The sequence below is a fragment of the Oculina patagonica genome, chromosome 12 (genome assembly GCF_052425735.1).
Source record: "Oculina patagonica isolate OP01 chromosome 12, crgOcupat, whole genome shotgun sequence".
Lineage (NCBI taxonomy): Eukaryota > Metazoa > Cnidaria > Anthozoa > Scleractinia > Oculinidae > Oculina > Oculina patagonica.
Genome location: NC_135769.1, coordinates 22,125,550 through 22,138,204, shown reverse-complemented (window position 1 = coordinate 22,138,204; position 12,655 = coordinate 22,125,550). Strand labels below are relative to the sequence as shown.

General features: G+C 38.0%; 2 protein-coding genes across 2 annotated transcripts; both read left to right on the top strand.

Annotated features, from left to right (window-relative positions):
- The first annotated feature begins 5,107 nt into the window (after positions 1-5,107).
- Positions 5,108-10,227, top strand: LOC144633062 (uncharacterized). The gene is made up of 5 exons (XM_078491835.1): positions 5,108-5,292; positions 8,488-8,838; positions 8,914-9,063; positions 9,646-9,774; positions 9,971-10,227. Exons 1-5 carry the CDS (start codon positions 5,199-5,201, stop codon positions 10,222-10,224), a joined length of 978 nt encoding a protein of 325 aa, XP_078347961.1. The 5' UTR covers positions 5,108-5,198; the 3' UTR covers positions 10,225-10,227.
- Positions 10,228-10,499: 272 nt separating this feature from the next.
- On the top strand, positions 10,500-11,536 carry LOC144633061 (contactin-associated protein 1-like). Its single transcript, XM_078491834.1, has one exon. It carries the CDS (start codon positions 10,500-10,502, stop codon positions 11,106-11,108), a length of 609 nt encoding a protein of 202 aa, XP_078347960.1. The 3' UTR covers positions 11,109-11,536.
- The last annotated feature ends 1,119 nt before the right edge of the window (positions 11,537-12,655 follow it).

Here is a 12,655-nt window from a genome sequence, read left to right as displayed (position 1 = left end):
GTCACATTAACTTTAATTTATATTACATATAAATTGGCATTTATATTACATATAAATTTGCTTTAATGTTCCCAACCCATGAAGTCAAAACAAGACAACAAGTTCAGTGGGAGAAAAGGGGTAAGGGATGAAGTGCTCGAGTTGCCAATCAGAATCATCAATAGAAATCATGCAGGGTACATGTATCACAGGTTAGTTGGTTGGCAACGAGAGACTGGAATCCTCTCCTTCCTTTCAGGAAGCCCTAGTTCCCAAGAAACTGGGGTCCTAATCTCTAGGACCCTTGGGAACAAACACAACCACATGCCCTGGTTCCCAAGAAACTGGGGTCCTAATCTCTAGGACCCTTGGGAACGTTCCCAAGAAACTGGGGTCCTAATCTCTAGGACCCTTGGGAACAAACACAACCACATGCCCTGGTTCCCAAGAAACTGGGGTCCTAATCTCTAGGACCCTTGGGAACAAACACAACCACATGCCCTGGTTCCCAAGAAACTGGGGTCCTAATCTCTAGGACCCTTGGGAACAATCACAACAACCAACAACAGCAACACTGCGGGGCCCCACTATAAGGGGAAAGCTGACCCTGTGAGGCTATGGGGCAAAAGGGCGAATGGTACAGAGCACTTCATCCCCACAAATACACGAAGTGTATTCCCCATAGACGAATAGCACGAAAATATAAAATAGGTTTAAGTTAACATGTAAATAAGTAGTAGTAGCCCTTCACTCGACTCCTTTTCAGGAGTATAGACTATCAACAGTCTCTCGTCATAGCATCCTGTCCTGTGCATCCTTCTCTAGCTGGTACCAACTCTTGCCCATGGACTCGATCTCTGCTTTTAGCGAACGTCTCCAGGTGTTTAATAGTCGACCTCTCTTTTGACTCCCTTGAGGATTTCAGGTCAAAGCTTGCCTTTTGATGGTACAGGAAGGCATCCGTAAGGTGTGACCTAGCCATTTCATACACGTAAAGGAGTAGATATATAAATTCAAGACTGTTAATACTAAAATGCCCTATTCATGGTTTCCCTTTGAATGATACAGCACAAATTCAATGAGTGCTGGGAAAAACGGGAATAAAAGACCTTATACAGAGCAAAAGTTTGTTATTCGCCACTGGAATTATACATTGCTGACCTAAGAAACATGGCAGGAAGGCAAAACTCACACAAGAATCAATCAGGGTAGAAGGTGCGAAAAATAAGGCGTATTTGAACAATTAAGACACTTGCTACACAGACATGCATTCATTGTAGATAGAGTAGCTCCTGTTGGATTTATCCTTGTGCCACTAAACTTGGCAGGCTTGAAATGGTTCAATGCTTCTGCATGAACAAAGTAATGTATTCACTACAAAGCAAAATTTTATGTTTTGATCCTAGAATCCTCACTTTTGTATTTCCTGTGACATACTCCCGTAGAAAGTCCTGTTATTGTATTTTATGTCAGGGTCGTTCCGAGGCAATTTTAGTGGTAGTAAAGGCAGGTACGCCCCTGTATGTCTTGGATCAAATTCTTGCTACAATAATATTATTGTTCAATTTCCCCTTGAGTTATAACCTATTTTTTGTTAAAATGGCAGTGACAATGGCACCTTTAAATACCTCAAATTTCTTGCATTAAATGTAAAAACTGTTAATATTTTTAGAATCTTCATAAAGTATTCTATAAGCTGAGAACTTTCGTTGCTTTGAGTTGTTATTTGTCCTATTTTTACTTTAGTGACAAGGGACGAGAATTCACCACCCTAGCCTCCAGCAAAGCTAGGTTTATGTCGCTCTTTCTCAACTTTGAGCAGCCAAATTATAAAGGGTCTCGTCTACTCAGATATTAAGACATGACTTCGAACATAACAGAAGATAACAATAGCGAATTCCACCGGTATCTTGTAATTTCCAGCCCTTTAGGCTTTTCGACGGCTGGTGGAAATGACAGCCTGCAAATTGCTCTAAGTTTCGTTTGTTTTCATATTGAAATCTCATTTAACGCCGGTCTAATATAACGCAAAATAGAATCAGCTTATACATATTTATACTTAGCTTTTAGCAAGCTCCACTTGGCCAAGATGCACCCTAGGGAAATCCGGATTGCTTGTCCAATTTTTTACTGACCACTTTCGGCGGGAGAGAAGGAGGCGCGCTAGACGAGGCTTGAAAGACATTCGCGACGGCCTTGACCATTGTTGACTGTTCTCCGGCTTGACAAGAGAATAGTATATTCTAGTTGAAGAAATGGTCTTGTTCTTTATAAGTCGTTCATTCACATTAAGCTTACATAATCTCGGGCAAACGAAGGCATGTTGTCTCCACCATGCAAATAATGTTTTTGTGAGGTTCATGCTTTTTGCTGTAGTGTCGGGTTTCGCGGTTTGGAGACTACAGGACCTTGAAGCCGAGTCGGTAGAGTGGCCATATTCCGGTAGAGGTAATCTGTTCTGTGTGTGCATATCAAGTTCCTCAGTTGCTGGACCGAATACCTGTTCAGTAGTGCGAGGCCTTCGACAGATCGTCCGCACATTTATCTTCGAACGACAGAATAAAATGTGTAAAACCGGAACGTAGTTCGTGGGCAGATACCAGGATAACTCATAAAGTACTGATGGAGCGATGTTGAAGCGAAAAACAATCGAAGGATATCACAGCAATAATAATTATTGTGAAAACTCTTTTAGGGAGCTCAGAGAATTTGAAGTAAAACTACTCGAGTCTAGATAAAACCGCATGGCCTTGATTGACATAATAGAAAAGGGGCGATGTGATTGGCCAGCCCGAATAGCGCATCACACTCAGAAGTGAGTTTGACCTTTGAATGTAACGCAAGAGTGATAGTCTTGCAGCATATTGCGTGACAGATCTGCGTATTTAAATAGAGTGATCTTATGACTTCTCTGAACTCCTTTCATGGTTGTCACATTAACTTTAATTTATATTACATATAAATTGGCATTTATATTACATATAAATTTGCTACAACCGGCGTACACCAAGTTTATGTCTCTCGCGAATCAACTCCTGAAATCCTATATCAGGGGAGAAAACTTGATTACAAAATTGCAGGTTTTGAGGCCTCCGAAGACCTTCCGAGTCAATGTTTACACCAACACGTGATGTATTCACAGCTGTGAATCTAGTTACTATAATTCGCTACGTTCCAGCGCACGGGACACAAAGATGAGAACAATATAACGCGTAATTACTTATACAAAAACTTAAAGAAACATATTCTCATGAATATTTCGTTTGTTTCCGGCTTCAGTCGTGGCAATTCGTACATACTCTACAAATACATACATAATGATTTCAAGGGTCATGCGCATTCTTAAAGTATAAAACTCACATAGATATTTTCCATTCGATACTTTTACTGATAACATGTGAAAGTTACTGCCAAATTTCTGTTATCTATTTACTAATATCATCTACTGTGGTAATCGATATATGCCAAGTATAAACTTTTACACTTATTAAAACACTTACAATATACCTTACCAGCAAATATTTTGCAGAGAGCCTTGTCCTCCCGGTCTCTCACCCCCACCAAGTCCTAACAAGTGAAGGCCCACTTAGTCGAAGGAAAATCTTTGTTGGAACATTAACGTACAGTGCAGTTAATTTTGCCGGTTGGCGATTTTATGTGTTTGTAAGTTCTAATTCAACAGAAAACGCAGTTGTAAAACACGTGAATAATCATCAGTAAAATATTTTACTAAATGTCTTGAGTCTGCAGCGTTTGTTTATTTGCATGCCGATTAATGCAGAAATTATTCAGTATTGGCTTTTAAGAGCGGTAAAAATCGCCTTAAAATTTGCCATGTTGATTGCATCGATTTCGCAAAATGGCAGCCAACTCGCGTGTAATGGCGTTTTGATGATAGGATTCGTGTTTGTAGTTTTGGAATTGCTCGCCTGATTACCAGCTGAATACGTTATCTTTCTTTTTTAGTCTAAGAAAAAAAAACGAATTTCTCTTCTCTTCAAAATTTGAATATCGACAAAAGAGTTCGCTCTGCAAAGATTCCATTTTTCTCGGATAAAGAAACTCTCGGATAAAGAAACTCAGAACTACAAAAAGTAGTCTTCTAGACTACTCAACCCGCGTAGTGAAATTTGCATTCGGAGAAGAACTTCCATGAACAAACAAATTTTCGCTCATTAAAGAAATCAACAAACTATCAGCTCTTTAAATACTGCACCTCAGCCTTTCATGTTTGGCATAAAACTTTGTTAATACGCAAAAACAAAATATAATAATGTATATTGTGTTTTGGGAAAATGTCCGTTTAAGAATGATACAGATTCATGTACAGGAAGCTTGCGTCTGCAGTTACCACACACTAAGTTGTTTGTCTTTATTTTATTTACACACTGGTAATGTGTTTTCGTGTTGCTAGCAACACTTTTGTTTTATTTGTATTTGACTTTACCCGTGACAAATACGCTCACATTATTTTTTTTTTCTAAAAAAAAATCGTCTAGAAAAAGTTCGCTTTTTATTTCCGACGAGTTGATGAAAAGTTGAAATTACAGGTTTCTCCCAAATTTGTTGTTAAAGAAAGAATTAATAATTATTTAATTTAATACTTAACTATAAATACACTGTTTTTTAGTTACAGGTGCTTTCATTTGTCTTTTAGGAACTTGTTTAATTGGGTAAATATGACGAACATCTCTCTATCACCCACAGATGAACCGACGAGTAAAAAAAAAAGCTGTAGAAAAGGCCAATTAAGGAAAAGCGGTCGATAGAACTGTCACCTAACTTGACATGAACTTCCGTAGTTTAAGCCATATCTCAACTATAGTGCAAGACATGTAAATATAATGTGTAAACAAACTCTAAATAACTTTGGATTAGAAACACCTTCCATCGAATTTGTTGTTTTTCTAAGCATCCAGTCTTCTTTCTATCACTACGTCATAATATTTTTTTTTATTCTTGAAGAAAGTATGCTTAAATGTGCCACCTCTGTTTCTAATGTGTTTTTGTGTTGTTAGCAACACTTTCGTTATATTTGTATTTGACTTTACCTGTGAGAAACACGCCCACTTTCTTTCAAGATAACCTGTCTAAGTCAGTACAGGTGCGTTGCTACTCAGACCCTTGATGAGGTGCATGTAACACAGCTAAGCGCCGTACGAAGAGCTCTTCATTGAAAATTAGCGATTTTGCTGTCCAGAAAAACTTCAAGAGAAAGAATGATGGACCGTTCGTTCTCTGTACTTCCTTTGCTGTTGGTAACAGTTCTTTGGGGAGGCTGGTTTTACTGCCCCACGGATGCCGACCACCAAGGTATGTAAATTGCCATTTCTTTACCTAACCCAAGCTATAAAGTTTAAGGCTTTACTTAGAATAGCTTTAATTTCAAACTAGCTGATATAAGTAACATCGAAATTCTTTGGGTTAAATCGTTTACCGAATAGCAGAAGAGCAAACGTTTGCTAAATTTGTTCGCTCAGGGCGGAAACTGATACTAAGAGAAAAATATCATGATATAATTTGGCTCTTTTGTGCCTATTCAAAATTCAACTTGTTAAATGATAAAGTGGTATCAGTGTCCATTTATATCTACTGAAAATGCGCCTTGCAACTGTTTTTAATCGAATCGTGAGCTTAAACTTCGTCGCGGCTCGGGTTATCATTCGCCGTGTCAAATTCCAACTCCAAAAGGTCTCACTCTTCTTTCAGTAACTATCACACTGCACAGGGACCGTGCGAAGAGGTTCTTTTAAATTTTATTCGTTGCTTGGAGAAAAGCCGTTTTAAATTCCTTTCCTTGAACTTTCTAAAGTGAATATATGCCAAACGTTTCGTGATATGCAAGGCAAATATTGAAGTAGAACACCGTTTAACAACTTGAAAAATTCCGACTGTAGGGTACGAAAAGCATTTGCCACAACGTTACGGTTCATTCGACTACTGTGCGAACTAAACTAAAATTATCGGTAATCAAACTCCTTGCACAGGTCTTTCGGTACGTTTTAACGGCAACTAGTTTCGAATTTACAGAAGAGCCGCAGCAACAGAGAATAAATGCCTAACTACTGATTTAAAGGAAAGGAATTGCAAGGCTTATAAAGTACATTTAGTAATTTATACTTCAGCACATTCCTTATTTGAGTTTAAAACTCAAACGTATTTATGTATGAAAAGTTTTTACAAACTAAAACATTGCCGTGTATTGTATAAAATGAAAACCAAGAAAATAGATCCATAAGGGGGAAGGAAGACAGAGAGTCATGCGAATCTGAGTATTCACAGTCAGCTTGTCATCTTGAAATATTGGATATATCCGGCATTGAAAATACCATACAGTTTTGGTCGAAAAAGGCAAATGAAGAAAACCAACTTAAAGATCTGTCTAGCAATATGTTCGGACCAAACAAACGAAGTTAAAATAGTTCTTTTTGTTGCTGAAATCGCCAGTGGCGATTTGGTTTGGTTTCCGATTCAGGAATCGCATCATTTTGCAACACCCATGAAGATTACAGAAAAGTCTGCATTGGGCCGAAGTGTCCTGTTCTGTAGGAACGTATCCAAGTTACCGTTGTACAAATCGCCTTAAATAATTTTTTTCTATCCCCTGGATGGAACGCATGGAGGCTATAACCTGGCATGCCATGCGTTTCTCAAAAGTCCCGAAAACTTCTAGGGACTTATTTACCCCGAAAACTTTTCGCGACACAGATTGCGTCTGCAAAAAACGTTTAAAAAATGAATTTAAAATAAGGCGAACTCTCTATCTAAAGAGGACGGCATTACATGGTGCTAGAGAAAAAGACGTATGGCATGGGCAGAATTCAGTGGTTTAATTGAGCAATTTCAAAACAAACTCGAGAACGCCAAGAACTCTCGCTTCCCGAAAAGAACTCAGCGCGGTTTAATAAGGTACTTGATAGTAGATTTTTCTGCTTGAATTTTTTTAAGGAAAAATTAAACTAACAAAATTCATTCGTTATATGTACAACAAGTTCGCCAAGGCACTGCGTGACAATCATAACTAGAGAAGAATTCAACCAAAATTTACTTTTTTTACCAAACTTCAAGGCTCAAATCAAGATTGCAATAGGTTTGTCAGCGCGTGCTTCGATATTACAAGCCGGGAGTAAATACAGTTAAACACAAAAACTCTTTGAACACTTATATCAACTGTCTTTACACTAAGTAGCCCATAGAGGTAAACAGTGTTAAAAAATAAACGTTTCTTGAACTGGGTAAATCGCTAATTTGCAGACGATTTATCGAAAAAAAAATAATTTGTTGCGTACATGACAAACCCAATTCAATGCAACAGTGTCAATTGCAATTTTGAACCAATTACGGGCCGAAAAAGTTAAGCTCGTGCAGCTGCTTGGGTCGCAAATTTCGAAAAGATTCCTGAAAATATCGGGAAAAAATGGGCGCTTTGAGAAACGCTTTGTGGAACCCGAAAAGAATGCGCGGAAAAAAGCCTCGAAGAGATTTCGGACGAGAGGAGTTTTTGGGACTTTTGCGAAACGCACGCCTGTTTTGTTTTGGTAAAAATTGAAGTAAATTATTTTCAAAATTTTTTCATGCCAAATGGAAATTCCTGACAACAAGGGGATTACGCATGTTATATGCGGCTTTAACATGAAATGATCATTTTAACATTTTGAAATTTTGTATTCGGTTATTTAGAATATTTTTGTTTGGAGAACCAGGTTAAAGAAGGATTCATCCTTCTCCACGGAATAATTTTGCATAGTGCTAAAATATTAATGGTGACAAGAACAAACATAAGCTCAAGTAAAGTAAAAGCTGTCGAAACCATGCAGGTTAATGGGTAAATATGTACCTGTATTTTTAATTTAAAATAAACATAATGAGTAAAATGCTTTTATGATGGGAAACATTGGAGACCTAGCACAATACTTTGGTTCTCAAGTAAGGCTTGAAATAAGAATTGAAGTTCAGATAACCAATCGTGTCTTTCCGTAAAAGAGGTTTCAACACGACTGAATATTTGCAGCTATTTAAAGCAAATTGTGCTGCTCCATGATTTTTATTTATTTATTTAGATATATGATTTCTATATGGACATAAATCATTAAAACACGATTTGTTACCGAAATTTACGAAATTGAGGTTAACTTGCGATACCGTTTTGGCGGATGAAGTATTCTAGAACAGTCCAGAAAGACTGTTTATATACTTAAAACTAATTGCACTGAACATCTATTTTTAATTTGGCTAAAACAGTATTCGTGTTGAATTCGATCGAACTCAAGGTGTTGATGGAAATAGTATCAAAATATTACGTTACGCATACGTTAACAGCTCTTATCAAAACAGGAAGTAAAGAGTTCAATAAAAAAAAGAAAAAATTGCATTTTAAATTTTTTTTTGGAATTTTGATGCCTTGCCTTGCCTTGCCTTGCCCACATAAAAATACCGACATATATTCAAAGTTGAGTTGCATGCCATAATTTCAATCCGATCGCGACCTTCTTGATACTTTATTTTCAGACGTTCAGCTACTGTTGAGTGGAACCAAAATGGTCACTAAGCAACTCAGTCATATCCCAGTTCTACTTGTCCTTGGTCAAGTGTTCTATGGAGCGGCTACTCAGCAGTGCACGGAAGCTGAATACTCCAAATATGGCATGATGTTACGAGGACACATCTTCAAGAAGATCACGGGGGTATCACTTAGTGGTTTGTGCTTGCTGGATTGCTACCAAGACGTCAGATGCCAAAGTTTTAACTACGTCATTTCCAAGCACATGTGTGAATTGAACAACCGAACCAAGGAAGCCAGACCTGAAGATTACGTTCCTGACCCTGATAGACTGTATTTTCGACGCGACATGAATAGAGGCGAGTTTACATAACAAATGCAGAGTAATTCAGCAAAACAAAGTTAACAAATGATAATGTCTTGTTACTTTTCAGTACCCCTCGGTTCCATTCCTGAACTGCCAGCTGAAACGTGTAAAGAAATCAAGGCCAGTGAAGGAGGACAAGCGGTCAGCGCCAAATACTGGTTTGATTCTATTATACCTGGGGAGACCGTGTTTGCTCACTGTGACATGAAGACAGAAGGTATCTTAAATAATATATGAATGACTATTTCAACTGGGCATGGGAGCTTCAAGATAAATGAAGAAACCCAAGAAGCAACGAGTCACTATGTTAGAGTTTAGTTTTTAGGTAGATTAGGTAGATTTTAGTTTTTACCCATTTGATGCCGTTGCCCAGTAACACCAATGGATCGTACATCTGCCAGTACAAATATGGATTTGTAAAGAATGGCTCTGATTGGGAAGGTGAAATATATTTTTGATCAATACGTAGATATTCTATATTGTTTTAATTATCTTTAATCAGTCCATAAATAGTGGCAATCCATCTTATGACTTGTTGATATACCTCACGTGGTACACCTCCTGCGACTAAAACGAAAAAAATAATAATAAAAAAAATAAATAAATAAATAAATAAATAAATAAATAAATAAATAAAGAAACAAAGAAAAATATATGGGTCATATAAAGGGCGCTCTGATTGGGTGACAAGATGTTTTTAAGCCGTGTTCCCAGAGCGCCTTTTAGCAGAAAGTACCCGGGTTGCCGGAGGTGAATATAACAGTGCTGAATAACCGCCTTATCTCATTCTGCCTCTCAGATATCGACGAGTGTGCTGCTCCGGTCGACCCATGTGATGCCGTTCCCAACTCTTCATGCAATAACACAATTGGATCGTACATCTGCAAGTGCAAAGATGGATTCGTAAAGAATGGCTCTCTTTGTGGAGGTGAAATATACTTTTATCAATAACGTAGATATTTTATTTTGTTAAAGTCATTTTATTACCTATTACAATTTAGTTTGTCCGGTCAACATGTAGCTATGAAGAGAGTCCCCAGTCTGTCAAGTACCCTCAATTGCTTCTTTCTTTTAGTTCAATGATTATCTTTTTGTCACCTTTGTTTCTCGTTTCTTTAATCTAGTTAGCGCCGTGATCACTCAGAAGCCATCATCTGTTGTCTTTGAGGAAGGATATAACTTGAGCCTGGTCTGCCAAGCTACTGGTTATCCTAAACCAACAGTCACGTGGCGAAGAGCGTACAGTCATTTGCCAAAAGGGAAGACAATAGTTTCTGAAGGAACGCTGACTATACGCAATATAACAAAGCAGATGGTGGGGCTTACGCATGCAGGGCAAAGAATCTCCTTGGAGAGGATTCTGCTGTTGCACAAGTGACAGTGATTGAACTCAAATTTACCTTAACTCCCCCAGTGAAAACTGTTGTATCCCTTTACAGTAACGTATTACTGCATTGTACAGCTCAGGGTTCATTGAATATCAGTTGGAAAAGAGACGGCCAAAATCTTCCTCAGAATTATGTTATTTACCCAAACGGAACTTTACTTCTTCGAAGCGTTTCCACAAGTGATGCCGGGACTTATTCATGCGAGGCAAAAAATTCTCAGCGTTCTATCAAGGCAGCATCTGTTCTTGAAGTGTACAATCGACCCATGTCCTGCAGCAGTATAAAATCGGGCCGTGGTGGAAGCTCTTCAGGTAATTACATGATTGACCCTGATGGCAAAGGAGGCATAACTCCCTTCAGTGTCTACTGTGACATGAGTGACAAGAACAGTGTCGGCGTGACGTTCATAAGTCACGACAGTGAGAGCAGAACCCATGTTGGTCCTTCTTTATGTAGTGGTGCAGGATGTTACAGTAAAGATGTGCGATACTTTGGAGTCAGCACCGCTCAGCTTGCAGCACTCACTCGAGTCTCACAGAACTGTGAACAGTTTATCAAGTTTGAGTGCAATAATGACATCTCATTTATTGAGGATGGTGGTGCTTGGTGGGTGTCACGTGATGGAACACAGATGTACTACTGGGGAGGAGCTACAGGCCATTATAAGATGTGCGCATGCGGAGTAACAAACTCTTGTTCTGGTGGTACAAAGTGTAACTGTGATAACAGTGGCACTGGTTGGTTCGCGGACAGCGGTCTACTGACAGACAAGTCTGCTCTGCCCGTGACACAAATCAGACTGGGGGACATGGATGAGTCAGACGAAGAAGGATATCATACATTAGGAAAACTCAAGTGTTATGGTCTGGCGTAAGGTTAATAGCTTGGCATCACAGCTGCTTTACAACGCCACCAAATCTCAGCAAGATAAAAGAACTCAATTGACTGAATTTAGATCGTTTATACCTCAGTTAATAATTAACCTAGTGAGCGTCAAGGAAAAGTCGCAATATTAAAAGTAACGAATGAAACGTCTCAGTGTAAAAAAGGCTTTATACTTTTTAACTGCGACAAAAAAAATCATTTAATGAACTTGCTGGTTTTAATAACATTTGAGTACAAAACTCCTTAAAATTTATAATAGATTAAATAGAATTAATCATACTTAGAGATGCTTTCAGCGAAATGTAGATAAATCAGTCATGAGTCTTGTTAGGAGATAAATTCCATATTTCAGTAATTTCTGAGTTTATCTTATTTAGCATTAAAAAAAAAAAAACTTAAAAGGCCAACAGCATCTAATTAGCCAAAGTAACTAATCTGTTAACTTATTATTTTGTTCATGTTATATCCGAAATTACGAAAAGGCTTAAGTTAAAATAATTAAAAGATTGTTCCTTTTTACTTCCGATGTTTTTGTGTTATAAAGTTCTGGTAATAACAAATGTTTGGTTAATTACCGTAGCTTTTAAATTATTAAGAGGTTCCCCGCTTGCCGCTTTGCTAAAAAGTGTGACATTTTGTCAGTATTTGATGTAGTTTTTGGATTTTTTTACTAAATAAGTCTCGTGGCGATCTCGCCTCTGCTGTTCACTTGAATAGGATTAATTAACAACCTGTTGGTTGCTGACTCTTCGTATTTTAACCGTGAATACATTTGCTGACACATCCAGTTCCTTTGATTATAACGTTTGGTTACTTAATTTATTAGAGGTGCGATCGGCCGGCAAGAAACCGCTTGTTAGCACTTCAAAATTTATGAGCTATTAACTAGTTTTAATTTCGTTCGGTAGTTTTATTTTAGTGTTTTTTTTTTTGTAGTTGGAACCTTCTCCGCCAAGCGACAATAAACTCTGGAGTTAAGTTTGAATTTTTATTAGGTTGCGCTATCCTTAAATGACCTTGTGTTCTGTTGTAATTACCTTACATATCTTATTGTTAGCACACTTATTATACTCGGTTAACAATACACGCATGTACAAATCTTATATAAACAAGCGCACTTGTTATGCTTTTTGGACTACATCGAGGGTTACAACCTAAGTTAGAATAAACTGCTGTTGGAACCAAGCTCAGTTGTTGCTTTTGCCGTCCGTCCAGTTGATGGGTATATCCCGGTACCCAAGAGTGTAACGGCTCTTCTTTGCAAGCGAGTGCCCGATTTGAGTCTAATTTCCCCCACAAGTGTCGTCACATTTATCTCGTTATATGATCTCAAGTTCAGAGTTCGCCCATTTTCCCTTCGCTCAGATAGGAATTAAACACCGCCGTTGCAGTTTACAGAGAACTGGCTAAAATTTTTTTCTGCAATACAAAAACATTGGATCACTTTCCTGGAAAGAGGATTTGATTGTCCGAGAATTGCGAGAGTCTTTTCATTGATTTTGAAGCTATACGAGAATTAACATGTTCCGTACACAG